General features: G+C 41.7%; 1 protein-coding gene across 2 annotated transcripts in view; it reads left to right on the top strand.

Annotated features, from left to right (window-relative positions):
- The window catches only part of mtf1 (metal-regulatory transcription factor 1), a 55,758-nt gene extending 38,275 nt beyond the window's left edge, over positions 1-17,483 (top strand). For both annotated transcript variants that reach the window (XM_042338818.1, XM_042338819.1), the window contains exons 4-11: positions 7,231-7,362; positions 8,612-8,685; positions 10,752-10,885; positions 11,768-11,845; positions 12,880-12,982; positions 14,157-14,716; positions 16,426-16,489; positions 16,987-17,483. In XM_042338818.1, coding sequence (XP_042194752.1) covers positions 7,231-7,362; positions 8,612-8,685; positions 10,752-10,885; positions 11,768-11,845; positions 12,880-12,982; positions 14,157-14,716; positions 16,426-16,489; positions 16,987-17,399 — 1,558 coding nt within the window. In that variant the 3' untranslated portion in view covers positions 17,400-17,483. The remainder of the gene's footprint in view (positions 1-7,230; positions 7,363-8,611; positions 8,686-10,751; positions 10,886-11,767; positions 11,846-12,879; positions 12,983-14,156; positions 14,717-16,425; positions 16,490-16,986) is intronic.
- Positions 17,484-26,895: the final 9,412 nt, after the last annotated feature.

Raw genomic sequence — 26,895 nt, 5'->3', positions numbered from 1 at the left:
TTTCACATAAAATGTGCATTCGGCACGGTAATAATGAACACTTTGGGAAATTGTTAAGTGAAATCAAATGCTAAATATTTGAAATAATTCCTAAAAAAAGTGATAAATTGGTCACTCAATCCACGACCGTTTGCAGGACGCTGCTGTGTGCAATTGGCTGCCGCGTTTCGCCCACAAAATATACAGTCAATTCACTGTACAGTATATTCTGTGAAGCGCTTTGAGACGTCGAGAAGATGTGATAAAGCGCTATATCAAATGCAAGGATTATTGTTATTATTCTAAGTTGTTGTCACTATCTGCAGCAGCAGGGCTACATTGCTAAGGACGTGGTTGGTAAGAGACGCACTTGCCTTCCTGACAGACTGCAGTAACGGTCGGTATTATTTCCACTCCAGCTCCTGCCGCTGGCCAGGGAGGGAGGGAGGGAAAGTTGGAATATTGGAAGTGGTCTCGGGCCGGATAAAATCACCGGCCTATGCTGGATGCGGCTGCCAGCTGGCCCATTGCTGGATGCGGACCTATCTCAAATAGGGAATCCGGTCCGTGGCAGCCAAAAGGTTGGACCACCCTGTTCTAAGTAATTAACAGCAATGTGTAGCGTTACAAATGACCTGGGCGAAATAGAAAAGTGCAGAAATGTTTGCCCAAAAATTGCGGGGAGATTTGACAGTTTTACGGAAAATTGCGAGGGCTTTTTCGACGAATTTTGCAGAAAATTGATTGGTGCTATTGAGGTACATTTTACTGCCAACCTCCATTTTTTTCACTTTCTTGATTGTAAAACCAAACATGAGAAAATACATTAGATTTGTTGCAAAAACAATTTATTTGCATCATTAACAAAAACTGGGCGGCCTGTCTTTTGAGGTGGGGGGGTGTGGTGGTGGATACCAGCGAGGCTACAGGAACTCTCAGGGCCGAGCACAGACAGACACACACACTTGGTCAGAGAGAGAGACGCACACACACACAGACACAGAGCGAGAGAGATGTACACACACACACAGACGCATGCTCGGAAACACAGAAAGACACACATTCTCAGAGACAGACGCACACTCACACTCACACTCACATCGTGGAGTCCTGTAGCTCAGTGGTTAGAGCACTCGCTTTGCAAGCGAGAGACCTGAGTTCAATTCCAGGCAGAGGGCGAAACCTTGGGCAAGTTTCCTTACTCCACACAGAGCCTAATAATAATCCCTCCAAAACTAAAAGTGGGACATTGCTGTGCGCAATTGGCTGCCGCGTTCGCCCACAAATATACAGTCAATTCACTTTACAGTGTGTTCTGTGAAGCGCTTTGGGACGTCCTCCCGATGTGAAAAGCGCTATATCAAATGCAAGGATTATTATAGAGACACACAGGCAAACGCACAGACATACTCACACAGACACTCACAAACAGAGAGAGAGAGACACACGCACAGACACAGTGACACACAAATGCATATAGAGAGACATGAGTTCAATTCCAGGCAGAGGGCGAAACCTTGGGCAAGTTTCCTTACTCCACACAGACCATCATACACACACGCACAAACACAGAGAGTGTTTGTGGGACATTGCTGTGCGCAATTGGCTGCCGCGTTCGCCCACACAGACATCACAACAGCGGGACCCCCCAGTGAAGCCCATTTACCGCTCGCGCCCCATCACGCATGCCAATCCAGAGCCGCCCCGACCCACAGTGATGTCAGGAAAAACAGCCGGGAAGCCCGCGGCCCAAAAACTACATTTATAGCAGGTTTGTAGCGGAGGAGGGTGTTTGTAGCGGGTTCCGCAGAAAAGGTGCAGCCACACTTTTCTATTGGTCCCGCAAATGACCAACTAGTTACCATTTTCCGGGCTGGGGTGTGGGGGAGGATGGAGGTCAGCAGTGTTTCCTTGAAGATGAGCTGCTTCCAAAGTGACGTGCTTGGCATCGGAACGTCAGAATGAGGTCAATCCTCTGTACCGGTTGTTCTCTGGTCTGTTTCCTGAACCAGGTGGACCCACAGTACATAGTATTTGAGCGCACTGCTGACAATAGAGCAACCAATGTGGCTCATTGGCAGGACTTGAAAGGGAAAATCAGTCACTGGGAGCAAGGGCTTCACTCAGCTCCTGTTAATCATGGAAGTCAACACCCTATTGAGTTAGCAGCAACAGGAATGAATGTAAAGTGACTTAACTATATTCCGTACGTGAGCACGGCAGGGAATTTATGAACAGCAATGTCCCATAAACAGCAATGAATTGACCGAATTTTTTGGGGGGATGGAGGTGGGAATTGTTGGCCAGGGGCACTGGAAGAAACTCCCTTCTTTTTTGGATTGGTGCCATAGATTCTTTAAAGTCGTCTTCATCCGGCAGATGGGACCTCAGTTTAACGTTTCATCTGAAGGATGGCACCTTCAGCATTGCAGTGTATCCCCCACGCTGCGTAGAGTGTCTAGTGCCCTACAGCCTAGAATATGCGTTCAAAGTCCCGATGTGGGGCTTGAATCATCCTTCTAAGTCGGCGGCAAGAGTGCTACCACTGAGGTAAGCTTTTGCTTCCTGTCAACAAAGTGGAAGAGCATTCTTCTAGTCATCGGCATGTGAGAGTTTTTGTTCGCCTTGAACTCAGATAATTGTTGTGAGGGATGTTTGGCTTGGACAGCTCTGGATGCTGTTATTCGCTTGTTCCATCTCTCAGAAATGCTTCTTGTAAGTTCTTGACGGGAATCAAAAAAAAACAAAGGAACTGTGTTAAAATGCTGAGCCGCAGGAATAGAAATTTTATTGGAAGGACATAATTGGGGCAATGCTGTGTTTGTTAGTGTCCCTGACCCAGATTTCGTCATGTCCGCTCAGCAGCATGCTTAAGTATATCAGGACAGGCAGGTAGTTTGCATTTATAATTGCCACAGTAACTGAGCTAATCCTCTGTTGTACCTGTTTCAAGTTGGTTGCAATCCCTTTTGTAAGTTTCACCAAGGAAACAGACTGTGATTAACAAACAAAGCTTTCAACACAGAAAGTGGCCATTCGGACATTGCGCCCCTATTTGATTTACTGCTTGGGGATGCTTATCCACCTCCCTTTAGAACTATTCTCGTGAGCTTTCTAATATTTTTCAATTAAGCTCAAGTACCCCCTTAGTTATAAACAACAAGTTACAATAATTCTGTGATTATCCTGCTTCAGGGATTCTGAGGACTGGTTACGCAGCAGCAAAAGCCAATCAATCTCCACAGCTCAATGTAGATAACTTTGAGAGAAAGGTCACACGGGCCTTGTGTTCATCGATTAAACATTGCACTTACAAACAAGTTTAGTATCCAGCAGAATGTTTTGAAATAGTATGAGGTTTTTTGTGAAAACTGCAGTTTCCCTCCCTCAAGCTTTGATAAGTTGCAGGCAGACAGGTGCACGTTAAAACTTTCTTTAAAATGTAATGACAGTCTGTTTTTGTCAAAACAAAGGGAAACGTAGACTTGTGCTGTTACTATTGCCGTACTCATTATTTTTCCATATTGGCTATAGTATCTCAAACAAGTAAAACCTATTCTCTTAGCTATGGAAACATTTGACAGTTAAATGTATGTGGTGTGGAGAACATAATGTTTGGGACAGATCGGGCATATTCAGAAAATGGGTACTTTTGGTAATGCTGCTAATACACCACACCTCAAGTAAATGTTTCTCCACGCACGTGTGATGGGTAAAATGCAGTACTTAATAATAAGTTCTTGCATTTCATATAGAGTCTTGTTGCATCATCGAAATGTCTCAAACTGCTTCACAGGATCTTACTGTGTATCGTTAAAACTGTGTAACTTGGAGGCAAATACGGCGGCCAATTTGCACACAGCAATGTCCCACAAACAGCCATGAAGTAAATGACCAATTTTATCTGGGGATTGGTGGCTGGGACACCAAGAGAGACTCCCTTTTCGAGTAGTGCCACGAACTGGTTGGCGGAACCTTAGGCATGTTTCCTTACTCCACTCCTCGGTTTACCTAGCAGTAAGTAATAATAATGATAATAATAACAATAATAATCCTTGCATTTGATATAGCGCTTTTCTCGTCTTCTCAACGTCTCAAAGCGCTTCACGGAATAGACTGTCGAATGAATTGACCGTATTGTTATGAGTTGATTGGCGGATCGCTTTAAGGGTAATAATCCCTCCCACGACTGTTTGTGATACACTAAATCAGCTAATCTGTCGATGAAGAAAGCATGTGTTGAAACTGAAATGGGGAATTTTTGTGATTGAGTTTGAATTTATGGTGTGTGAGTGATCTGCACGTAGAGAGCAGATTGAGCGTGGGTGTGGAGAGGTTTGGAAATAAAATAAGCCTCGCATTTTAAACCGCACCTTTCACCTTGGGAAGAGGTCCCAAAACGCTTCACGGGCTATACCGTAAAGTGTCTTTTGTGGGCGAATGCGTCAGCCAGGTTTCACACAAAATGTGCATTCGGCACGGTAATAATGAACACTTTGGGAAATTGTTAAGTGAAGTCGAACTCTAAATATTTGAAATAATTCCTAAAAAAATTGGTCACTCAATCCACGGCCGTTTGTGGGACGCCGCTGTGCGCAATTGGCTGCCGCGTTTCGCCCACAAAATATACAGTCAATTCACATTACAGTATATTCTGTGAAGCGCTTTGAAATGTCTCGCCGATGTGATAAGGCACTGTATCAAATGCAAGGATTATTATTAGTAGTATATTATTGTGTTGCTTTCTGTTACGTACCTGCAGATCTGACTTTATGGCTACAGTTGACAATTGGACACGTGTTCAAAACCTGTACACTGTTGCTTGGAGGCTGTCGGCTTAGAAATGGCCTGATGATGTTTTTGAGTGTCATCGCTTTGGTTTGAACAGTCCACTATGGAGGGATACCAGTGTGATTGCTGCAGTGGCCTGGAGCTGTCTGACTGACACCTACCATGTCAACCACTACTAATTACAGTATCAGCAGTTCCTGTCCTGTCTTTGTGCGCCGTCTTCATCCACTGACTATAGAATTGCATGTGGTTTCTGGCACCATCTCTGTTGTCATTGCATATCAGCTCTGAAATGTCTTTGGGGGTTAAAGCATCATGCTGATCACGTGAGTGACATTGTTAAATAGTTTAACAAGTGAACGAGTGCTAAAAATAAGACAGTGGTAACAGAAGTGTGTATGGGGTGGGGGTTGAATGTCTGAGGCCTCCCGAGGTTACAAAACCTGTACAAAACCGAGGTTACGTGGAGTCCTGTAGCTCAGTGGTTAGAGCACTCGCTTTGCAAGTGAGAGACCTGAGTTCAATTCCAGGCAGAGGGCGAAACCTCGGGCAAGTTTCCTTACTCCACACAGAGCCTAATAATAATCCCTCCAAAACAAAAACAATAATAAATTGGTCATTTTCAATCCATGACTGTTTGTGGGACATTGCTGTGCGCAATTGGCTGCCGCGTTCGCCCACAAATATACAGTCAATTCACTTTTCAGTGTGTTCTGTGAAGCGCTTTGGGACGTCCTCCCGACGTGAAAAGCGCTATATCAAATGCAAGATTATATTATTATTATTATTATATGCAGTATTATTACACAACAACAAAATTACATTTGCATAGCGCCTTTCATGTTGGGAGGACGTCCCAAGGCGCTGGACAGTCAGAGCTTCAGACTTCTCACAACACAATTAAAAGTAAATATGAAGCAGTCCACGTGATTACATTAATGTTCTGAGAGAAGAGTCTACCCTGGGACACAGCCCTGCGTGAGGGGCACCACATAAATGCAAGTTGTTGTTGTCGTTTATTTAGCATTCAAAGTGCGCTGCTATGTTATACAAAATATTTGCACCAACTTCATCAATTTACAAATGTTGGTTATTACACAGGAAAAATAACCAAATGGGGGCAGCAGCAATAATAAATAATCTTGACATTTGGTATAGCACCTCGTCATGTCGTCGAGACGTCTAAAAGCGCTGCACAGGATATACTGTAAAGTGGAGTGATTGTGAATTTTGTGGGCGAAGCGCGGAGTGACAAATTTTTTTATTTGGGGGATTTGTTGGTCAGGACACTAGGAGAAACTCTTCTCTTTTCGAATAGCACCATGGGATCTTTAACGTCCCCCTGAACTGGCAGACAGGACTTCAGTTTAACATCTCATCCAAAGGATGGCGCCTCGAACAATGCATTAGAGTGTCAGCTTAGACTATGTTATTCACAGTATTGACATGGGGCTGGAACCCACAGCCCTCTGACTCTGAGACGAGTGTTACGACTGAGCCAGGCTGACACAGCAAAGAGAGACTGGGAATCATCGCAGAGGCAGGGAGGAGTGAGGGCCTATAACAATTTGTAGGTGAGAATAATGATCTTGAAGTTGATCTGCGAGGGAGATGGAACCTGTTTCATCACATTTCTTTATATTTTGGAGCCTAACTAAAACTTACAGATTAGAATTTAAATTTGTGTTTAGTGTCTAAATTCCCGTTGTCAAAATAGTTAGATAAGTTGAAGTAGTTGTAAGATTTGACGTTCTACATTTCATTTGGTTTGTGCTTGCAGGAAATATCAAAACCCAGCAGACCAGTGCAAAATAAATGAAATGGGTTTTTAATTACAGGCTAATTGTTGCTGAAGGCCACTGATATTTTGCTGCTTTATAATAGCATCTTCTCATGGCAGAGCGAACAGTGATGGGTTTGTTTATAGAACAAATGGAGAGAGTGAGGGGAAGCTTATTTCCCTTCCTTTATATAACTGTCTTATATATATTTTAATATATATGTGAGAAGGGTTATTAGTGTATCGCCGATTATAGAACTAGGTCGTTTAGTATTAAAAAAAACATTTGGCATGCGATAACATCTTTCCATGTTCAGCTATCAAGCAATTGAATTTGGTAACCTAATGTATTTAGCAGTTGATGTAGAATTTGACCTTGTTTTATACATTTGGTTACATAAATCTGGAACCGAAGTTATAACAAAATAAAATAAAAGTTAGCGGGTACTACTTCCAAGTTGTCGGGTTGTCCCTGATGCCGCTTCTGGCTTTGACGCCGTGTGCAGGAAACCTGATACTCGGTGCCAGAAGCGTCTCCAATAACCTACCACCCTATAAAGGAGCTGCTATAACAAGTTGCGCTATGATGAGTGTGGGTTTGCGTTGCTTAACAAAATGTTCAAATTGCTTTTTTTAAACTCCTGAAGTAGTAACTCCTTAAATTTCATCCTACGTTGCAGGCTTAAAGCCCACCAGAGACTTCACACGGGGAAAACCTTTAACTGTGAATCAGAAGGCTGCACTAAGTACTTTACTACACTCAGTGACTTGAGGAAGCACGTCAGGACACACACAGGGGAAAAGCCATTCAGGTAAAACCACTGCAGCGCTGTTATCGAGCAGATGTATTTGCCAGCTAGTCCGCTTGGCTTGTTCCAACGTAAGTGGACTGCTTTTCTATTATGAAATTGTTCAAAATTGATTACGGAAATTGAAATGTAACTAAAGTTGCTTGAAGGTCTGTTGCTGCTTTGAGGGATTTATATTCCGGTCATTATCTGAGGTTCTGAGTTTGAGATGGTCCATCCAGCAACGGTACTCTAACCCTGTGGGCCCTACAGTGTGCTGCAGACACAATGAGCATTGGTCATAGCACAGCATGAATCACTGCCTTTCAGGAGACCGGGAGTAAAAGCAAAAATTGGAGGAAGAAAATGGGAAAAGTTTGGCTCTGGGATAATTATGGCAGAAATACTTCATATATTTTTGATATTCTCCTGAGAAATTGAAAGCGTCACCCTAGCTCAGTTGGTAGAACTCTCCGCTCTGAATCAGAAGGTTGTAGGTTCAAGCCCCATGTCGAGACTTGGAATTCATATAGTTTATACTGACTCCAAAGCAGTGATGGGGTGTACTGCAGAGGTGGCATCCTTCAGATGAGATGTTAAACTGAGGTCCTTTCAGACTGTCCAGATGGTCGTTAAAGATCCCATAACACTCTTTCAAAAGAGAAGGGAGTTTCTCCTTGTCTCCTGGCCATCAATACCCCAAATAAAATTGGTCGCTGTTTGTGAAATACTGCTGTGTGCAAATTGCCTGCTGTGTTTGCCCACAAAATACACAGTTACATCACTTTACAGTATATCCTGTGAATTGCCTTGAGACATCTCAATGATATTAAAAGGCACTAAATCAAATGCAAGGATTATTATAATTAAAGTGTTTTATAGTGTACTTCAAGGATGTATAATATGCCGAAGGTTTTTTTNGTGTTGGAATATGTTAAATTCCCTTGTACAGATATGTGAGATGTTTAGAATTACAGTTACTTGAAAATGTTGCTGTGTGTTCAATATGAGATTGTGGATTAAAAACAGAAGTTGCTGGGGAAATGCAACATAGAGAGATAGAGAGAAGAAAATGAGTTAACATTTCAGGTCGATAACCTTTCGTCAAAACAAAACCTTATCGACCCGAAACGTTAACTCATTTTCCTCTCTTCGTAGCTGCTTGACATGCTGCGCATTCCCAGTGACTTCTGTTTTTATTTCAGATTTCCAGCATCTGCAGTATTTTGCCTTTGTTTTGTGAGATTGTGGAAACCTTGCTTTATATTTGTAGGTGTGATCATAATGGCTGTGGGAAGGCATTTGCTGCCAGTCACCATCTCAGAACGCACGTCAGAACACACACAGGTAACTTAGTCGTGCTTCACGTTTTACCTCCCACCCCCTGGGTATTTACCAGAGAGTGAAAGGTGTATACACCAGTTTCAGCATTATAGCTCCTCAGTAGAAAGCTCTTGCATACATCTATGGTTAAACCTTTTGTTTCTGTAGTTAGAACCTTTTCTTATCTGCAAAAATGTATTGGAGAATGTTTATCTGAGAATGTTTATGCTGAGAGTGAAGAGTTAGTGGCTCCTTGATCAAGACTTATTTGTGAGTTCTTTTATTTGGAGTGAACACCATTTTCATTTCAATTTATAGACATTTTAACAGCACCTTTTTTTCTGGTGAAGGGAAGAAAGTTGCAGGATTTTATATGCTAGCATTATTCTTAACTACTGCTCGTCAACAATGTTGTCTCTAGGATGAATTCTGTTCATTATAGACATTATTGTTTATTGAAAATATATCAAGAATATTAGGCTTGTACAAATGTTTTGGTGAATGGTAATTTATATTTCGAGCACACCTAAAGTTGAACCAAAGGTTAGCCTTCAGCCAAATACTCCTCCTTGAGGGGAGGTAAGAACATAAGAAATGCTAGATGAGAAAAGACCAAGCAAGGGCCATCTAGTTCACCTTCCACCTCCCTGGCGGTCGCATGTGCATATGTCCCAAACTACCCATGCACTACATCCCATAATGTTATTTCCTAAAAGAAAACTATCTAATCTGTGTTTGAAAGAATCAACACTTCTTGCTTCAACCAACCCAGTTTTTCTCCCTTTTGAAGACCTTTGACTGCTTTTGACTGCTCCAGAGTAGACATGCGCGAGTTGTCCTCTAGCACTAATTCTCGTGACCAACTTTGTGTGTAGCCTTGTGATATGTGAGCCTTGAAGTGTGTGTGGTAAGGTAAACAACCGTGCCAGTCGATAAATTTGGTCCACTACCAAATTGGCAGCTGTGCCAACTTTATCAGCTATCAGCAGATCAAATAATCACCCCTTCCAATAGATGATTGTACAGGTGCATTGCTCTGCTCCATTCTGTGACAGTAAGTATTTAGAGGAAGAGCCTGTGTTCTAAAAAGATTAAAATAGAGTTTTCTCTGAAAATCCCAGATTAAACCTCTTCACAAATGGTGTTTGTGGGATTATTTTCCGTGGCTATAAACTCTCAGGCACTGGGTGTTCATGGATTTGAAAGAATGTCTTCTAATCTCTATGAATCATTACTATTCTAGTAAACCATTTGATTCAGATGTTCATTGTGTTTTTTTAATTCCTCTTGCCAATCTTTGAATGCCAGCTGAGTGGGGCTAATATGTTCGCAAACTGTGTGCAGGAAAATCAGAGTGAAAGTAGCTTGAGACTGCTCATTGTTAGGAGTCTCAGAACAGCTCTTATGTACGTCCCTTTAGCCTAAGGTGATGCACAGCACAGGGAATCTCCAATACGAAGGCTAGAATATGTAAGAATATAAGAAATAAGAGCAGGAGTAGGCCATTCGGCCCCTCGAACCTACCCGGCCATTTAATAAGGTCATGGCCGATTTTCTAACCTAATTCCATTTTCCCACCCTATCCCCATATCCCTTAATCCCTTTAGTTTTTAAAAATCAATCTATAACAACAACAAGATTACATTTGTGTAGCTCCTTTCACGTCGGGTCAACCTTCGAGTATGATCCAACAAATGTCTTATTTTAGAGTAAAGCACCTGTGAGTACAAAGTACTTATTGTAATAATCATAATAATAAATTGGTTACTTAATCCACGATTGCTTGTGAGACACTGCTGTGCGCAATTGGCTGCGCGTTTCGCCCACAAAATGTACAGTCAATTCACTTTACAGTATATTCTGCAAGAGCTTTGAGACGTCTTGAAGACATGATAAACCACTACATCAAATGCAAGGATTATTATTATTATCTTTGGGTTCTGTCCTAAGTAATCCTTTTGTAATAGTGTAGTTCTCCAATTGATATTCAGTGGTTTTCATGTACATTTCTTTCCCCCACCCCTTCCCCCCATCTTCCCTTCCTACTCTGCCTTGGAATTGGTGTTGATGACTATCCTGTTATCTTGCAGGTGAGCGACCGTTCCTATGCCCCAGCGATGGATGTGAGAAGACGTTCAGCACGCAATATAGTCTCAAGAGTCACATGAAGGGCCATGACAAGGAGAACCCATGCATCGTCTCAACACAAAACTCCTTGAATGAGGTTAGCTGCTGCAGGCTGTTCTCTTGCTTCTGTTAGTGCAGGACTTGCCGCCAGATCAGGATGTCAAGTCCGCTCTTAGCTGCTTTGTGTTGGTTCAAGCGCTCCTGGATTCTAACCGGCGTGAATGGCGCTATATATAATGGCGCAAGTTGTTGTTAAATGTTTTAAGATTTTCACACCTGTAGTTGCAGGAGAGGCGTGCGACAGTGCAAGAAATGTTTAACACATGCGGATGAGTGAAATGTTCTGTATTTGGTTGGTGGACAGGAGTGCCGTTGAAAATATTAGTGTTTAATTCTATAATCACCATTTCAGTATAAAATGGTGTAAAATGGTTTGCAGCAACTTGCTCTTGCGCCTTCACCGGAAGGTTTACACTTGGATGTACAATAGAATGTATGAGTGTTGGATTTTGAGACCTGGCTACCTTGATTATAGTGCAATTCAGATTAGCTGAAAGAAATTGCACATTTTAATGGCTGGTGTGGAGAATGTTTAGACCCATTGTTATGCCTGAGGAATGACTGCAGGTAAATACAGGAATTGATTGTCTGTCTGTCTAGAAATTTGATGCAGAGAATGATTGACATCTTTCTCATTCTTAGAATTAGAAGAAATTAGGCCTTTTTAAAATCAGTTAGTCTACTTGGAAAATATTTCAATGTAAGAACCATTGTTTGATCAGATCAATAAACGATAACGTGTGCTTTTGAAATTGTATTTTTAAGTATGTGGGTTATTCTGTAGTAGATTTTTTTTCAATAAACGTCTTTGGTATATACATTTCTTGGTCCTATTAATAACACAATCATATCTAATTTGAGTGATATATTAGATTTCCACTGAGTTTAATTAATTGTGTATTTTGTAACCATTTTACAGGAGACGAACCAGTCACTTTGTTTAAGTGATCTGAGCTTGATGTCGACAGATTCGGAACTCCGAGAGAACTCACACTCGGTACGTAACTCATGGTTTGTTTACTAGAGTATTGACACCTAAGACTTTTGAAATTTTCTCCATCATTCAGTCTATGCTGTCAATCCAAATTGAATCCAAATTAAATATTTTAACGGCAGGCAGTCAATTGTTTAAATTGTTCACTAACCTGAGTAAGGATACTGTATTCCCCAAGATTATTTTGATAAATGGTCCTACTGTATTTAATAAGATTTGGTATTGAGAGTCAGCAGTGCCCTGATCTACACAAGTTTGCTCATTCTTTTACAGGCAAAACCTATTCTATGAATCCCATTTAACTCCTTTCTATATTAAGAGGATTGACTGCTCTCTCATCATTAGATCTGTTTAGAATCAGAAATTTACAGCACACAATGAGACCGAAAGGCCCATCAAGTCTCAGATCGGAGCCCCAGGACCCACTCTTCAGTACACCACCAATTATTTTTTGTCATCTATGAAAACATCCTTCTAGCCCTATTCTGCTTCCTATCCTTCAACCACCTTTCTATCCAAATTGCCACATTTCTCCCTATTCCATGTGTGCTGAGTTTCTCCACATTGTGCCTTTGAGATTGTATTTTTCTGGCACTTTATCAAACACCTTGTGGAAATTCAGGTACACACATCCATAGGTGTTTGGAATGGAGAAGGATATCTGAGTTAATGTGCCTCCATTTGGCTCATACACAAAGGATGCTAATGAATATAGAGGGATACTGGCATGTGTGCATATTTACTCCCAAGTGAGTCATCAATTTTCCAAGGAAAACGAAAAAAGAATTGGATTAATTGCTGATAAACAAAATGGGTAAGGAATTGAGTTTAAGGAAGAATGACATCATGCCTTGAATCAGGGTGGAACCAGATGGATCAGCTAAAAGATCATCTCTCTTTATATATAGTCTCAAATTAACATTTTAACAAAAAATTACCTCATTAGTATAATCTCCTCCTTTTCTTCCTCTAAAATACATCAATCATTTTTGCTGACTATAACACAGGCTAATATTGTTTTCCTTTTCTCCCGATAGAACAATCGACGAGATCTGAGCACTATTTCAGCAGAAAGCATCTTTGAATCTATGTTTCACAACACTGATAGCTGCACAAGCCACGATGGCTCCCAGGCGAGAGGTAGTGAGAATCTTATTGAATCTACGTGTTGCCCACAGTTAAACAATCCCCAAAAAGCACATTGACATCTCCACTGATTTCTAGTTAAAGGGTGGCCCTGTTGAATGTCAGTTTGCTATTAGAGTGTGTTTACTATATCCTGAATTCAGGCAGCTGTTCCGGTCATTTGTGTTCTCTGTGTGTTCTCTGATTCCTAGATCAGAGAAAGAAAGATATTTGATTGTGGACTTGGCAAAGTTTTCTTCACAAAGTTACAGTTTCTGACTCGTCAGTTCCACCTCAGTCTTGACTGTCTGTGCAAAATGCTGAGTGGCCTCCAGCTGTTTTGACTTTGAAGTTTATTCCTAGTAAAGTGCCATTGCTGTGCATGCTGGACTGTGCCTGCACTCTGCTTCACAGCCGACAGGTTGTTTTCATTGACCGAAAAGCCTGAGGAGAATAAGAAAGATCAAACAAGAGATTCCAGTTGTTCCCGACTCTTCTGGGGTAATCCAGAATTGATTCGGATTGTATTGAAGAGTAACGTTAAAATTGTTCCCGTCATTTAACTAGGAAATGTATTTTTTTTAAAAATCCTGTTAACTAGGATGGTCAAACAATGCAGGAGAACTGCAGAGTCATGGGACTGTGTATAGTTGTGCTAACTATTGGTCTATTGGCTGGGGAAGATGACCATGGTAAGCTGTCTTATCTTGGCCAGAACAGTAGAACCAGAGGACACGCCCTTCGATTGAAGGGGCTTAAATTCAAAACCAACCTGCGGAAACAGCATTTCAGTGAGCGAGTAGCTCACTACTCACTACTAATGTATGGATCGGGCTCCCGAGGGAGACGGTGGAAGCAGAAAGTGTTGATTCTTTCAAAAGTGAATCCGATAGATTTCTGTGTAGAAAATAATATGGTGGAATAGATCCAGTGTAAGGTTTGGGACATGACATGTGCATGCGAGGCAGACATGACTGCCAGGATGGTGGAAGGCAGACCGGATGGGCCTGGATCTTCTTTCGTCTAACAATTCTTATGTTTTCCTGACATGAAAGGCGCTCTATAAATGCAATCTTGTTGTTGTTCTTATCGAGGGGAGAAGAGAAGGGAAATGGTGGAAATTACAAATTAGGGTTGTGCTTTTTTGCAGATTTTCCTTAAAGTATTTTTTTTCTTTCCTCTCCTGAAGCTGAAGATGGACTAACTGGAACATATGGCAGCGATGTGCCGCCAGCACCTGTTGTGAATCCTATCGTAGCTGAACCCGGGTCATTGTCGTTTACAATCCCTCTTCAAACTGTGTCACAGCCAAGCGTCGAGAGCCATTCCCAGCCCTCAACAACAGCAGCAGCCCTTCCCCACATTACACTGAATGCCGCCGTCATCTCCAATACACACCAAACTGTCTTCGGGAATCCCACCAGCGTCGTGCAGACACCTCAAGTGCCCGTCGCACAGACTGCACAATTCTCAGCCAATCAACAAGAATTCATTCAGCCTACCCAAATGCCCCAGCCTCCGTCGCAGGGCTTTCCAGTGATGCCCAGCAATAGCCTTCCACCATCTGGTAACACAGAGCCACTGCCAACCCTGGTGCAAACTGTGCCTTTAGGTACAAATCCTCCCACAATAACAATTACTCCATCGCAGAACACCACCATTCTACAACCCAGCATTGTAATGGCAGACCCCAACCTCCAGTGGATCATTAATGGAGCCAGCACTGTTCAGCAGAACTCTGAGCACATGGTGAGTTTGTGTGTCCAGGTTTGTTTTTGAGATTAGATAATATTAATACTAATCCTTGCATTTGATAAAGCACCTTATCAAGTCTTCGAGACGACTCAAAGCGCTTCATAGAATATACTGCAAGGCGAATTGACTCGACATTTTGTGTGCGAACAGGAATGGACAAGCAGTTCAGCAATGACTACCCGTGAACCAAAGTTTGTCTTTGCGATTCTGAAATCGTGAACTGCCAGTGGCAAACCTATGCTTTACCCTCTTCCTTCCCACTCATCAAAAACATTCCTAAGTCAAGCATTGCTGCATGTAATTTTTAACAGTCAAGTCAGTTTAAATAAAGTACCAGACAGGCAGGTGTGATGACATTTAGTCTGTTAACGTTAACATTTCAGATCAATGACCTTTTGCCCGAATGTTCTGACAAAAGGTCATCAACCTGAAAGGTTAAGCTGCAGATCATCCAAAACTCTGCAGCTCATGTACTCTTGCACACCAGGCTCCATGAGTCCGTCACTCCCACCCTCGCCCGACTTCACTGGTTCCCCATCCCTCAGAGGATCAAATTCAAGATCCTCATCCTCACTTTCAAGGCCATCCATGGCCTTGCCCCCTCCTCCCTCGCTGACCTGCCGACTCCCTACCAACCTGCCCGCTCCCTCTGTTCATCGGGCTGCGGCCTGCTCCATGTCTCCCGCCCGACCCACCTTACCAGCTGCGGCCGGGCTTTCAGCCTCTCTGCCCCCACACTCTGGAACTCCATCCCACAGTCGCCTCGCTTCCTCCCTTGCCTCCTTCAAGGCCGGTCTCAAGACTCTCTTCGATCGTGCCTTCAGTCGCCCTCCCACCTCTCTGCCTTCCCTCCCCTACACCACCCTTCCCCCATGCTCGGGTCCTGACCCCTGACTGTCCAGCACTTTGGGACGTCCTCCCGACGTGAAAGGCGCTCTATATTTTGTTGTTAACTCACTTTCCTCTCTCCATAGATGCTGCCTGACCTGCTGGTGGGTGTTCCCAGTCACTGTTTGTATTTCAGGTTTCTAGCTTCTGCAGTATTTTGCCTTTTGTTTATTGAATAAATGCCATCTGATAGTGCTTGACATGTGTTTTTGAAAACCCTTTTTTAGAATTGGAGGGTTTTCTGTAGCTCAGGTGCTTATCTCCACAACCTTCGATCCCTCTCATTGTTGTTTGTCCATTTGTTTGCAAATGAGTTAAGTGGTATTGCATTCACTCCAATGGCAATCTACTTGGCACTTGTCTTCTATTGGAGTTATAGTACCTCAGATGCCAATCATTCTGTGTCAGCCCTGATGGTGAGTTTCAGCAGGCTGTAGTCTTGCTTGAGAAAGGGTAGGGGAGAGGGAGGAGGAACGTAACAGACAATCTGATCCTTCATTCCCTCTGAGCTGATTTTTTTCCTTATTAATGCTAAAGATAAATTCCCAACCTCTACCCTGACCCCTGACTGGCTATAAAGTCGGAGACTCCCAACTTCACCACAGTAACAAAAACACATTTGTACAGCACCTTTCACGTCTCCGATTACACACATGGGGAATTGAACCTGTGGTTCTTAAGGATTGTGTGACTTTGTGTTGCCGGCTGTTGCTTTACCCTCTAGGCTGTCGGAGTACTATCACTTGTAATTTAAGGAAAGAACTTCGTGGTTTGGATTTATTTTGATTTCACTAATAATAACATTTGTATTTCAGCAGCAGGGACCGAAAGTAGAGAAAGTGTTTTTCACCACTGCAATACCAGTTTCTGGCAACACAGGTAACTTGCAATCTGCGTCCTCTCATTTTATTTGATTCCCATTGATCCAAATGTGAGGCAATAGGGTTATAAAGAAACAGAGGACTTACATTTTTTNAAAGTGCCCATAAACATTAAAACATCCATTTTACGGATAAGACTTTAAACCAAGCTCCTGTCTGCCTCTTCAGTTGGAAGTTAAAAAAGAGAAGGGAGTTTTGCCAGTGTCCTATCCATCAATCTCTTAATAAAATTGGCCTTAGTGGTCCATTGTTGTGCACAAATTGAATGCAGACAGAATAGTCATTGCACTTTACAGTAAATTCTGTGAAGCGTTTTGAGACGTTGTGTATAAATCATCTTTGGCGAGACAGAGGGATTGAGGGAGAGGGTTCCAAAGTTTCGGGGCGTAATGCCTGAAAGTACGGCTGTCGATGATGGAGCAGAGGGGAAGAGGGTCAAGCAGGAGGCCTTTGTATTGTACGCATTTGTCTTGACTTTTGTGTCTTGTCACGCAGGAAATCAAGTTCAACAAATAGGTTTGAGTGTCCCAGTCATCATCATAAAGCAGGAGGAATCGTGTCAGTGTCAGTGTGCCTGCCGCGACTCCAACAAACAGAAAGTGCCCAGCAGCAAGGAGAGTTCTACACAGGAAGCAGGTTCTTCCCGGGAACCCACCACCGTTCAGGAACAGTCTCGTCCCGAGGCTCAGACTTTCACCTCGACATTGGAAGACAGCAGTCAGGTGACGCAACCACTTCCTCAGACAGACCCACAAACGGGCTTGAACAGTATAGATGTGACAGAGTTCCTATCTCTCGAGAGCTCGGGGACCCCTTCAAATCTCGCTGGGATCGAGGCCAATGACATTCAGGCACTGCTAGAAAAGGTGAAAGAGGAAATCAACATGAACAGCAGGTTTCCCAAGTAAAACCGCTCGCTCAGTCTAGTCCCTGGGGTTTGAGGGAAGACGCTTTTCAAAGAAAATTCCAAGCTTTTTCTTACCCAGGATTACAAACCCGGACCCGTTTACACAGAAGTGCCGTTTGCACTGAGCATTTTGTTCTGAAATGGATCCACAAATGCTCTGCGTAAACAGAAGAGGAGCCAGTTACTCCAGGTTCAGCTCCGAGACGCAATTCACTGCGGCCTTCCAGGTGTGACTTGGATTGGATCCGGGGATTTTGAGATTACTAGACTCTTCGAGCCAGTGGGAGACGCGAGTAACACGAGATCAGCACATTGGTCTTCTGCGTGTGTGTGCGTGCGTGTATGTGTGTGTGCGTATATGCGCGTGCGCGTGTGTGCGCGCGCAGGCAGTAATTTGAATTTGCGTACAAGTCCCCCAGATGAGTTGCACTGTAAGTGGGTAGAACATAGGCCTGAAGTCAGCCGTGTTAGATAATTTCACCAGTTCAAAGTCTGGGAGCCGCTCTTTCCGGGCTTCGAGAATAGAAAATATCCTGTCGGAAAATGGGGAAATAAATTGTAGTGCACCACATGATGTTGGTCACTGGAGGCTGTTTTAGATCAGTCATTGGGGGCCTCCAGTGGCCTAAGGCAGAATTGCTGCACTATAGCACTGAGTGACTTGTACAGTATGTCTTGGGTCCCAAATATTTTTCGTTCTCTGTGTGCGCGTGTGTGTCTTTTTCAAATCACTGAAGTGGGATGACTCCAGTTCACATTGTAAAACGAGTGAATGTTCAGAATATCACCTTCGCCCTTTTGTTTTTGTTTCCCAGCAATGCGGCCACTTGAGAACCAGGGTTTAGAACAAGAGCGCGCTGCTTCTGCTAACGTTTCGTGAAGTTGGAGAGCAGAAATCTTTACCAGACCAGGTTTTGGGTGCTTGGTGACATGATGGTTTCAGCTCAACGAGCTGTGTTTGGATCAAGTCCAGGGCAAAGGGATGCATTTCCTTCTGGCAGCTGCTAATGGTCCTAAACTGTGCTCGTGTGGGCAGTAACAGCACAATGTCCGGAGGAGGTGAATTAGCAGTGCACAGAATTTCACTATTGAGCAATATTTGGCACTATTTGATGGGGCCTCAAAAGAAGCTTATAGGATTGGCCGATGTGGGGAGATCATTGTGGTACAGCAGAAAATACTCTACAGAGGTTACAGCTAAAACATATTTAGGGGAAGCTTTAATTTTTGATTACTCACCTGGAAGTGTGTTTGACGCTGTTGGTGAGGAAATGGAACATGTTCCCTTTGCACACTTACTATCGTCACTTTTGCTAAGTGTGGAATCTCTTCTAACATCCACGTATTCAAACCAGCAAATCCGAAAGGTAAATGGTTGTACCGAGGATAGAGATGTAACAGATAGGATATAGCCTGGCTAGGTTTGTCTTTGTAGAAAATGAGCCAACACCATCAAAATACCATGCGATATCCCAATGAGTTTTAAAAAAAATTTCAGCACTTAAAAATTCTAATTTAACCGACTGAGTGATCGACAACATATTTGACTCTACAAATTTGCTTCTGCAAGAACAGCCCTGTGATGCATTTCCTCCGACTGTAACAATGCAGAGCGGCATCACAGCCTAGCAATATTCATACCACAAAACTGTAACCGTTCATGCCAATTGCAATAGTTGCACAGGAGCGTGCAGTGAAGCTCTTTAAAAGGCTCACGTGGCAATTGAATGTATACAGTGAGAAATATTTCCTTGAATGCTTCACGTGCTGGAACCGTAACTCATACACCATTTACAGGCCTTTCCTGAAATCCACCCTTTTTAATATGTGTCATTATGAATACTGTTATTTATTAACACTGGATCTTTGTATGAAAACCTTTTGTTAGAGCCTTTTCGGTCTCCACCGTGAGCTTTATATCGAGTTGTTCAAAGTTTCAACCTTTTGACCTGATCTGAAGATGATTCAAAGTCGATCAATGATGTTGGTATTTCTGCACTCTTGCAGTATCCTCAAATTCAAAAATTAATAGTGAAGCAAAATATCATTCTTACAAATTTTAAACCAAGTTCAGAAAACAGACTAAATACTGTATGAAGCCTAAAGTCAATCCTGTTGTGAGAGTGGGTGGTGCAGTGGTTTAGCTCACGGTTCACTGTCCTGCAACTCGGGTTGATTTCAGACTGTCTTTGTCCCTGTAACCTGTAAGACTCCCAAGTTGAAGGATTTTAGCTGTTTCAACCCAGTTGCAAGTGGTTATATACCCACAACACTGACCATAATTTTCTACAAATTGGCAAGACTCGCTCAGAAAAAACTGGAGGGTGGCTGGTGTGGGAAATGGGAATTACCGCAGTGTATAGCTTTTCCGAGTTTGGTTTTAAGATGCTTTCTTTGTCGGGCATTTGGCCAATGCTGCTGCTTAACTGTGAGTCAGTGTTGCTGATGACAGATGGAAACATTGCGTGTGTCCTTCACCCAGCAGAGGTTTTTCGTTTCAGTTGAGCACCAAACTACCAAAAATATTTTTTTTTGCAAAAGATACAGTAATGCAAGCTATTGGTTATACCTAATTAGAATGGCTTTCTTCAAAAGACATGTTGTGGTATGCCAATTAAATCTTAATATCTATCTCTCCCACTGTGAAATCCTTCTATCATCAAGAAGTCACTCTGCTAAATTCATAGATGATTATATGTGGGAACATCAAATGCTCAGGGAGCTCTTTAATCATGCCAGAATTGCCATTGGACCCATGGTGTGCTCTCTCGTGTCCTCCCGAGTTACCTAAGGCTATTTGCTCCCTCCTCTCAAGCCAAAGGTGACTCCCACCATCCCATGCTACTGTAAGCGAGTTGGGTCAATATGATCTTTTTTTAAAAAATCCCAGTACTTCAACTCATAATGTCCAAATTGAAATCCAGCTGTTGTAACAGGAGTTTGATAACCATATTAAATTACGTGGACCATAATGTAATTAGATGGGTTTCATATGGATTGAACAATCAAATCTAAAATGGATCCTATTGTGACATCCCTTTGTAACTCATTATTAATACAGCGGTCTGGCATTAGAAGACCTGTCTGATACTATTGGGAAGAGTCTTGGCTATAAGAGAGGGAGAGAGTCTCTCCATTACCAAACCACATGTCTACTGAATACTCCACATTGTAATTTTAGTAAGCCCAGTGATTGGAATGCCTTCCAGTTTTGTGATGCAAGGTACGGGTTACAGTATTCGATGTCGCTTCACTATGACAGTAATTTCTGACCCTTATTTAATAGCGTACATAAATTTAAATCAGTCCCTAAAAATAATACTATACCTTCTTGGTAAGCTTATGTTATGTGCAATAAGAGTGTGTTCGTGGGGGGTTTTCAGTGTTATTGACCTTGAAGGTGCAATTAAATTAAAGTTTATATTGTTCATTTTGCTTTGAGTTTACAACACAGATGGATAAAATCCTTTTGTTAATGTATAATCGTAGAAAACTTTACAAAGGTTTTATTTCTTTCAGAAGTTAGCAATGTTCCTATTCGAATGGAAATTGGCGTTAATTAATGTAGATTTGCTGTAAATTGTTCAAAGGTTCAAATTATTGCCATTATTTGGGATAAATTGCCTCTAATTGTGGTTTGGCTACAAAATAATTCAAACTCTTTTTTGCATCCTCTTTGTTCAGGTACAAAAGATCATTAACAATAGATAGTGTTCTTAAAAATAGGTTTTCTTTGGGGACTAAATATCTTTTCCGATGCTAATGAGTTTTATTTTTAGCACAAATGCAGGGTAAGGGATAGGGAATCAGTGCTTGAGGTGTCAATACTGTCAAATGTGAAATAAAGTGATACAATAGGTATATTCTAAAAAAGGTATTTAATTTAAAAAAAACTCCTATACTTCCAAGAATTTGTTTTTACTCCCGTCCCACTGATGTTATTAGGAAGGGCGGGTTTAAAACAATCAACACTTTCCAAAAGGTTTTTCAAAACTTTTCTAAAATTCTGCATGATCTTAAATGTTAAGATCACTTTAGATTTAAGACCATGAGGGAATTGGGAGCTCTGATACTCCATATATTTTCCCCTCTGAGACCAACTTGTTTTCTTCTGCATTCTTCATTTGTTTGATTACCCGTAAAGCAAACTTGGTTTAAAATGAGACTAGATTTTTCTTTTGAAAGTCAGCTCGCTGCCTAAAATCGGTGCATATTTTCCAAACTGGAGTGAATTCCTAAAACGTGGGATTCGAAGACGTGAAAAGCGCTATATCAAATGCAAGGATTATGATAAGTCAATTACACATTCCTCCCTCAATAAACTTGCATTATTTTCATCTGTCAATTTATCTCCCATTTTCTCCCCACTTTCCTTTTCTGGAGTCAACTGACTCCTTGTTCTTCTACTTGGCAACACTTGCACAGGTACATAACTAGGTCTGGTACCTTGCACAATTGATCTTGATAGCAAATGTTGGCTGGCTATACAAACGAGGCATCTGAAGCTGATTGAAGCGACTGTGGCCCTGGGTGAGGTTAACTCACAGGTTACAGAATGGGATTTGAACCTATGATTTGATCTGTATGGCTCAGTGCTCACATGGCAGTACATTTAACCCCTAAACTACCTCCCCAGCTTGATTTATTCAAGGATCATAATCTTGCATTAAGATAACAGACTTTAAGACCAATTTGTGTGTGTGTGTGTATAACGTATACATATATAGTATATGTTTGTGTGTGCTATAATTGTATCTGGAAGTTAATAAATAATCCTGGTCAACAAATCCCCCAAATAAAATTAGTCATTCACTCTGTGGCGATTTGTGGGACATTGTTACGTGTAAATTGGCTGCCATGTTTCGCCCACAAAATACAGTCAATCCACTTTACACTACATCCTGTGACGTGCTTTGAGACGTCTCGACGATGTGATAAGGCACTACATCAAATGAAACGGATTATTATTGTAATCACAAATCTTGGGGGTCTATTACATCTGTTGGTCAATAGTTTATGATCGCTAATGACTCATTTTTCTCTATGCAATTCACTATGAGGATGCTATCCGAGAAATAAAACCATTGCACAGTGTGCAATGTAATTGAGGTCATGCCTAGAGCATCCAAAGTCTACATAAATTGTGGTTAGCCTTAAAGAAGTTGGTGATGTGCTGATTAGGTCCTTTGAGCTGCTAACTTCAATGTTAACTTGAAAACAATGGAGCAAACAAAATGCTTGTTGAACCTTCTTTAATGCCTTTAAACTTCCTTGGATTGCTCTGATGCAGCTTGTGATCTGTACGACACCTCATCTAACAAATCAACTCTAGATTGTGTTTTGGTCAGCTCCTGTCTACAACACGTCGTACAGTAAAACTCATCACAGCAGCTCAGCGGTTGAAAGGTGTTTCTTCATCCAAACCACACTTGAGATCAATTAGTCAGATTTCGATGGATTCTTGTTTGTAGTTGCTGTATTTGTGAAGGTGGTTGCTTTCGGATCGCCACTTGCAATGCTGCAGCAGTTGAGATTTAAATGGAATTGATGCAATGCATTAACACTTGGGATGTATGTATTTTGGACCTCTTTCTCTCTGATCCCAATCAAAGCACGTCACTTTAGAAAGCGAGTTCAGTCGTTTAAAATTAATTACAGAAGCATACCGTTCGTTATAAGGATCTGTTTATCAGAAAAACCTCTTTATTTCTGCCTTTCCTGAATCTTCATGCTTCCTTCGAAGCTTATCTATACAAGGATGGAATCTCAACATCTTATTTGGTTTGTTGAACTCAAAGAAAGTCCGGCTTTACTGGTGCAGTTTTCCACTGCCTGATTTTAAACATTCACCCAAGTGAACTCCATTCACAGTTTTAATTATCAGAAATCTATTCAAACATAATCAGCTATCGGTCGGCACTTTTCCACTTCTCCTCCAGTGGTAATTTTCCACAAGCAGTCCTAAGAATTTCAACCCACTTTCTGTTCTCAAGCAGCTTTCTCTGTACCGTTTCCTGTTAACATTTATTTCCCTCGCTTGGGTGCAGTGGATTCATAATGGGATGTAATGCACACTGCTGCTTATTCCCGTTTACCAGCATGACATGACTTTCATAATCTACTGTTGAGTTAACTGCGTTGGTTTAAATGTAGATTTCTTTGTGAATACTTCTACGATGTGTGCTAACTGTATGCTGCTCTATCTTATATGTGATAGTTCTCTGTTGCCATCCAGGTCCAGTTGTACTTTATTTCCTCTGAGTATCCTTGCAGCAGTGCTTTGTACTGTTCATTACATAATGCTGTACTACAAACCACCAACTTATTCAAAGTAAAATGATAGTCGCGCTGTAATTCAGCAATTGGGTTTGCAAGACTATCCAGTTACATATTTTTAACCTCATTGGCTTACCTGTTTTATTTCCGTGGACAGCAGAGTTCGAGGTGAATATTTTAGCTGTTTTACCACAGGTCAGAGGAGTAGAAATATCCAAGTAGCCTTGCAGTTTGCTAATTCGACTCGTTCGAGTAGTGCAACAGAAACTGCATCATTGATTTGTGGTGTTTGTGTTACCCGCTGTTCGTTGCAGTGTGAAGGTCATTTATACATACTGTGTTTAATTTAGCTAAAAAGAGACTCTACTTGTGGTTGCACAGCAGCTGAATGTGTTTTCTCAACTTCCCGATAAAGATAAAATGTTAACAGCACTGACTGGTGTCTGAGTGAGGAACTGAGAGGTGCTGAGTCATTATCAAGAACTTGAATTGCATAATTTCCAGCACAGGTCACTGTCAAAGGAACTCAGAATTATTTTCTGAGGCCAATTGCTATTCCTCTATTAGACATCGTGGCAGAAATCTTCCAACTCCCCACAGATCTGGAATAAGATCTGGGAGCGATTGAGCCGTTCACTTACACGCGGAGCCAATCAAGATGATAGTTTTGTGATCTCCTCTGCTGTGTGAGCAAGTGATAACCTGCTGTTAACCTCTGCTCATTAACTGATCCAGTCCGCCATCAGCTGGTCTACTTCAGCACTTAGATCTCACAGTAAAAATGCCATTCCCATGCAACTAGGTCCGAGGGCAATCGCAGTTTGTAGATGCAGCTTTTGTTTGTAAATGTCTCTTGTGCTCCTCTCTGTGTGGTTACAGGCTTGTAACTCTGCTGCAGGTATCGAATTTTACTAACCAATACATGTGTTTAACGCACAAACGTACAGGAGCTTTGTGATGCCTTTACAACACGATGTATCTGTGCTCAAGGAGAAAGAAATGGAGCCAACAATAGGATGTCTAAACTCAGATTCCTTCTGTTCCTTTTCCCCCCCCCTCCGTCGGCTTTCCCTGGTCAGCCAACAACTGCCGCCAACAATTTGTCGAACCTCTGTGCCCGTTTGCTCCTGCGAGCCAGGCACTTTCAACGCTTATGCTTGAAGAGAGGCTGGGTTTCGGGTGAGGCTAAGCCCCTTGAAAGTGCCTGGAGGGTGGAGGGCCCACTTCTCAAATCCCATAGGAAGATTTCAATCTATGTTTAAAACGTGCTAATACTGCCAAACATACAGAGTACGTGAGCCTCCAGTTCACAGATTGTGCAGCTATTTTAGCGAGGACAGTTGTATGTAAAATAGGAAAAATCAATATGCTGTTATTTATAACAAGACACACTTTGGTGTATGACTTTCTTTATTTGTACAGTTTTCGCTCCTGCCTTTTTTTTAAAAAAATCTGTAGATCAGACAGAAAAGTTTGGTGAGGAGTTTTTGTTTAAAAGCTACACACTATGGTCAAGATATTTAACATTAAAAATGCAAAACTCATTCCATAACCTTTGTGGCGCATTTGCAATGAGAAAATATTGTATTCTTTATCTTTAGAGCTGATTAATCACCAATAATTGTATCACTCAAATACTAAAGTGCTCTTTAAATTCAGGTACATTCACAACCCAACTGCAATAGTTTGAGATTTCAGCAACGACTAAAGTAAAAATGAGCCTTTGTTACATTTTTGTTTGGAAAGCAGCGTCTTTGAAAATATAACTGGAAGGAATATAACTGCCAAAAAAGTGACATTTTAAATTGCTTTTTAATTTAACAAATTCATACTGTCTTTAAGTCGTTTCACAAGCCACTTTGTGAGTCTTTCTCCATTTGCTGCAACCTCCGTCAATTATCTTCTGTAGTTCTCAATTGTGCAGGACTGATGGTAAGGGAGTGACATTTGTGGGACGCTGCTGTGCGTAATTGGCTGCCGCGTTTCGCCCACAAAATATACAGTCATTTCACTTTGCAGTATATCCTGTGAAAAGCTTTGAGACGTCTCGAAGACGTGATAAGGCGCTATATCAAATGCAAGGATTATTATTATACAGGTTTAAATTTACATTGATGTCTTCAACCTCAGACATGTCAACCATCTTCATCAACCTTTAAGTCATCTTATTCCAGTCGGACGTTGAAGATGGTTGTGTGTTTTTTTGGGTGGGGGCGGCTGAGGAGCAGAGAAATTTTTGGACAGAGACATTTTTGTGATGATAAGTTATTGAAAGAAGCGTGTGTTTGTTTCACAGCTGGACAATTTCCACTGCCCCCCCCTGAGCCCAGTAAAGTAAAGACCAACGTGGGTGCAATGGTTTGCTTTCCGGAAATAATAAGTCACCGTTTGTTCCAGGATACACTTTACTTTTTTGTGAGTTTACCACTGCGGTGTAAATAGAACTCACCAAAAGAAAGGCAAGGTGAAAATGCTGAGCAGCAATTGTGATTCGAGTGAACAAGCTCATCTACAGCAAGGATTATTGCAGGTCTGTCTAATGCACTTTCCCTGCATACTGCCCTGCCACCCTGTAGTTAATCAGCTTTACTCAACCCAGTTACTGCTTAGTAATGGTTGGATTATATTTTGAAATACAGTACTTTTGTAAAGAGAAGAGTGTACCAAATGTGAAGAGAGATGATTCTGTAAACTGAGCATTTGATTTAGATTTATAATTCCACGTGTACAGCATTTACTGTTTTGTCTTTTTTTACGCACCTTGTGGGAGACTTTAAACCTCAATGTAATCGCACTGAAAGAGTAATTAATATTGAAACTGACCTTTTTTTTTCTCTGCTAGGAAGTTCTAACCCCTCACAAAGGTTGAGGGACCTACATAAATGTAAAGTAAGTCTAAATCACTGAGCAGTAGTTTGTTTCGGTACGCCTGCTGTTCAAATCGAACCCTGTTGTAGTTGATTTAAATTTGGACATCTTGACTCAACACATTTCACCCCCAAAATATACCAATATTTTACGGTATATCCTGTGAAGCTCTTTGAGACATCTCAACAAGGTGGTTAGGCACAAGGATTAGTATTACTACATGAGAATGGACACCTTGTGCAATGGAAGAGCATTGATTTGTGTTAACTGTATGAACATGACAATATACTGTAACGAGGGATTTAAGAACTGGCTAAAGAGTCAAATCTTTTTTCTTCTCTCTTTCTCCGAAG

This window comes from Callorhinchus milii, unplaced genomic scaffold (genome assembly GCF_018977255.1).
Source record: "Callorhinchus milii isolate IMCB2004 unplaced genomic scaffold, IMCB_Cmil_1.0 Scaffold10, whole genome shotgun sequence".
NCBI lineage: Eukaryota > Metazoa > Chordata > Chondrichthyes > Chimaeriformes > Callorhinchidae > Callorhinchus > Callorhinchus milii.
Note: the sequence above shows the minus strand (reverse complement) of the source record. Positions and strands in the feature narration are given on the sequence as shown.